Source organism: Boleophthalmus pectinirostris, unplaced genomic scaffold (genome assembly GCF_026225935.1).
Source record: "Boleophthalmus pectinirostris isolate CB_2022bp ecotype Guang Dong unplaced genomic scaffold, ASM2622593v1 HiC_scaffold_19, whole genome shotgun sequence".
In the NCBI taxonomy this organism is placed as follows: Eukaryota; Metazoa; Chordata; class Actinopteri; order Gobiiformes; family Gobiidae; genus Boleophthalmus; species Boleophthalmus pectinirostris.
This window is the reverse complement of record NW_026571140.1, coordinates 45,355,069-45,358,988: the sequence shown is the minus strand read 5'-3', so window position 1 is coordinate 45,358,988 and position 3,920 is coordinate 45,355,069. Positions and strand designations below refer to the sequence as shown.

At 53.7% G+C, this 3,920-nt stretch overlaps 1 protein-coding gene across 1 annotated transcript; it reads right to left on the bottom strand.

Moving 5' to 3' along the window:
* Nucleotides 1-286: 286 nt before the first annotated feature.
* On the bottom strand, nucleotides 287-1,989 carry LOC129409187 (collagen alpha-3(IX) chain-like; the record flags this gene model as incomplete). The annotated part of the gene is given in 4 exon segments (XM_055154397.1): nucleotides 287-409; nucleotides 411-587; nucleotides 866-1,375; nucleotides 1,942-1,989. Coding segments are annotated over 4 exon segments (858 nt in total), but the record flags the coding sequence as incomplete, so codon positions are not given.
* Between the last annotated feature and the right edge of the window lie 1,931 nt (nucleotides 1,990-3,920).

Sequence of the window (3,920 nt, the reverse complement as noted above, 5' to 3'; positions counted from 1 at the left end):
GTCCAGAGAGTCCAGGAGTCCAGGGAGTCCAGAGTCCAGGGAGTCCAGAGGAGTCCAGAGGGTCCAGGGAGTCCAGAGAGTCCAGGAGTCCAGAGGGTCCAGAGGGAGTCCAGGGAGTCCAGAGTCCAGGAGTCCAGAGAGTCCAGGGAGTCCAGAGAGTCCAGAGAGTCCAGGGAGTCCAGTCCAGGAGTCCAGAGGAGTCCAGAGGGTCCAGGGTCCAGAGTCCAGAGTCCAGAGAGTCCAGGGAGTCCAGAGGGTCCAGGAGTCCAGAGGGTCCAGAGAGTCCAGAGAGTCCAGGGAGTCCAGAGGGTCCAGGGAGTCCAGAGAGTCCAGAGAGTCCAGGGAGTCCAGAGGGTCCAGGGAGTCCAGAGGGTCCAGAGAGTCCAGAGAGTCCAGAGAGTCCAGAGGAGTCCAGGGAGTCCAGAGGGTCCAGAGAGTCCAGAGAGTCCAGAGGGTCCAGAGGGTCCAGGGAGTCCAGAGGGTCCAGAGAGTCCAGAGAGTCCAGAGAGTCCAGAGAGTCCAGGGAGTCCAGAGGGTCCAGGGAGTCCAGAGGGTCCAAAGGGTCCAGGGAGTCCAGAGAGTCCAGAGGGTCCAGAGAGTCCAGAAGGTCCAGAGGGTCCAGAGAGTCCAGAGGGTCCAGGGAGTCCAGAGGTCCAGAGAGGTCCAGAGGGTCCAGGGAGTCCAGAAGGTCCAGAGGGTCCAGAGAGTCCAGAGGGTCCAGAGAGTCCAGAAGGTCCAGAGGGTCCAGGGAGTCCAGTCCAGGAGTCCAGAGGGTCCAGGAGTCCAGAAGGTCCAGAGGGTCCAGGAGTCCAGAGGTCCAGAGGAGTCCAGGGTCCAGAGGGTCCAGAGAGTCCAGAGAGTCCAGTCCAGAGTCCAGAGAGTCCAGAGGTCCAGAGGGTCCAGGGAGTCCAGAAGGTCCAGAGGGTCCAGAGGGTCCAGAGAGTCCAGAAGGTCCAGAGGGTCCAGAGAGTCCAGGGAGTCCAGAGAGTCCAGGGAGTCCAGAGGGTCCAGGGAGTCCAGAGAGTCCAGAGGGTCCAGAGAGTCCAGAGAGTCCAGAAGGTCCAGAGGGTCCAGAGAGTCCAGGGAGTCCAGAGGGTCCAGAGGGTCCAGGGAGTCCAGGGAGTCCAGAGGGTCCAGGGAGTCCAGAGGGTCCAGAAGGTCCAGAGAGTCCAGAAGGTCCAGAGGGTCCAGGGAGTCCAAAGGGTCCAGAAGGTCCAGAGAGTCCAGAGAGTCCAGAGGGTCCAGAAGGTCCAGAGAGTCCAGAGAGTCCAAAGGGTCCAGAAGGTCCAGAGGGTCCAGAGGGTCCAGAGAGTCCAGAGGGTCCAGAGAGTCCAGAAGGTCCAGAGTCCAGCGGGTCCAGAGAGTCCAGAGGGTCCAGAGAGTCCAGAAGGTCCAGAGAGTCCAGAGGGTCCAGGGAGTCCAGAAGGTCCAGGGATTCCAGGGAGTCCAGAAGGTCCAGAGGACCCAGAGGGTCCAGGGAGTCCAGAAGGTCCAGAGGACCCAGAGGGTCCATAGGGTCCAGAGAGTCCAGAGGGTCCAGGGAGTCCAGAAGGTCCAGAGAGTCCAGAGGGTCCAGGGAGTCCAGAGGGTCCAGGGAGTCCAGAAGGTCCAGAGGACCCAGAGGGTCCAGAGGGTCCAGGGAGTCCAGAGAGTCCAGAGGGTCCAGAGGGTCCAGGGAGTCCAGAGGATCCAGAGGGTCCAGGGAGTCCAGAGAGTCCAGAGGGTCCAGGGAGTCCAGAAGGTCCAGAGAGTCCAGAGGGTCCAGGGAGTCCAGAGGGTCCAGGGAGTCCAGAAGGTCCAGAGGACCCAGAGGGTCCAGAGGGTCCAGGGAGTCCAGAGAGTCCAGAGGGTCCAGAGGGTCCAGAGAGTCCAGAGGGTCCAGAGAGTCCAGAGGAGTCCAGGGAGTCCAGAGTCCAGGAGTCCAGAGAGTCCAGAGGGTCCAGAGGGTCCAGGGAGTCCAGAGAGTCCAGAGGATCCAGAGGGTCCAGGGAGTCCAGAGAGTCCAGAGGGTCCAGAGGGTCCAGGGAGTCCAGAGGGTCCAGAGAGTCCAGAGGGTCCAGGGAGTCCAGAGGGTCCAGAGAGTCCAGAGGGTCTAGGGAGTCCAGAGGGTCCAGAGAGTCCAGAAGGTCCAGAGGGTCCAGAGAGTCCAGAGGGTCTAGGGAGTCCAGAGGGTCCAGAAGGTCCAGAGGGTTCAGAAGGTCGAGAGGGTCCAGAGAGTCCAGAGGGTCTAGAAGGTCCAGAGAGTCCAGAGGGTCTAGGGAGTCCAGAAGGTCCAGAGGGCCCTGAGTCTGTTTGTCTCCAGTCACTTTTCACTGTTCTTTGTTCTGTTGAACCTTCATCCAGGCGACGCCAAACGAGTCTAAAATCAAACACAAGACTTCACCGTCTCTACACTCAAACGTTCATGACTAAAAATAAATAAATGTAAAGTACCTGAGCTGAGGTGATGAGGTGAGGGGCCGGGCTGATCTTGGTGTCACGGAGGCAGGTCCCACAATCTTCATCTCCACAACAAATTCAGATTTTTATCTTTTTACAGCTTCATTTGCGGCTCAAAAAACAAAGACGTTTAAATCTCGAATCCAAAACTGTGTCCAGAGACAGAACCAGAACCTTCAGTTATTGATCCTCTTCATCGTTCACGAAGTTGTTCTGAGGCTGGAGTCTTCAGGGTTGGAGATGTTTTGTGGTTCAGCATTTTGACCAGAGGAACAACGATTTATTCATTTTAAGAACAGTTTAAGGACAGTGAGTCTGAAGGGACGGGGCAGTTTCTCGGTCTGTTTCTGTGAGTTCGAAATATTTTTCACGTTTGTGCTTTTCCTTCAGCTCAGATTCAGTTTGGATCATTTTTGTCTCTTTGAAAAGATTTGGGGATTTATTTATTGGCTCGAGCCACTAACGAAGTAACTGGTGAGGGCTATTGTTCTTCGCCGGTTTCTTTTTTTTTTTATTAAACCCTTTTCCGACCAAACGATCGCATTTTTGACCCCCTGAACATGGACGAAAAGTCCCCAAACCGGGTTCAGATAAAATGGGCATCGCAACAATGGCCAAAGTGACCCGACTCAACAGCGCCACCTAGAATTGGACCCCTATGGGAGTAGGGACAAACAAAGTTTGTCGCAGGGAAATGAAATTCGGGACAGTGATAGAGAACAATGACACAAGCCAAAAGAAGAACTGGAGCATGACCCTATGACGAACAGGAAGTCGGCCATATTGGATCAAACATTCGGTGCCGTTTTGACTTGAGTGTCTACAAAAAGATTCAAGTCCCCGGGGTTTGGTCCAAATGAGCTCAGATTTGACATGTCACATCTACAGACATAAACTCACAGAAATTATCAATTTTTTTTTAATACTCCTTACAGTTCGCCCGCAGCACGCCGCCGAAAAACGCCTTAATTTCCTGTTTTTTCGGGGACCTGTCACGACCTGTCACGACCTGTCACGACCTGTCACGACCTGTCACGACCTGTCACGACCTGTAGAACTGAAATTCAAATCACAACTGTGTGATCCAGGCCTGAATGTGATGAAATATGAAATTGAATAAACGTGAACTCTGTAGCGCCCCCTAGCATAGACGTGAAACGATAACATTATCGGCTTTGGACCAAAGTCGGGGACTAAATTCTATAATTGATTACAAGCAAAAAAGTTCATTACGGACATGATGCATTTTCCACCATTGACCAGCAGGGGCACAAAGACTCCCCCAAAAAATAGTTAAAAAATAATTACACAAACAGGTTTAGTCCGATCGTGCTGAAATTTGAATCGAATCACTAATGTCTGATCCCAGCCTGAATATAATAAACTATAAAACATATGAAAAGTGAACTCTATAGCGCCCCCTACCATAGACATGACATGTCAACATTATTGGATTTGTACCAAATTCAGGGAATAAGTTC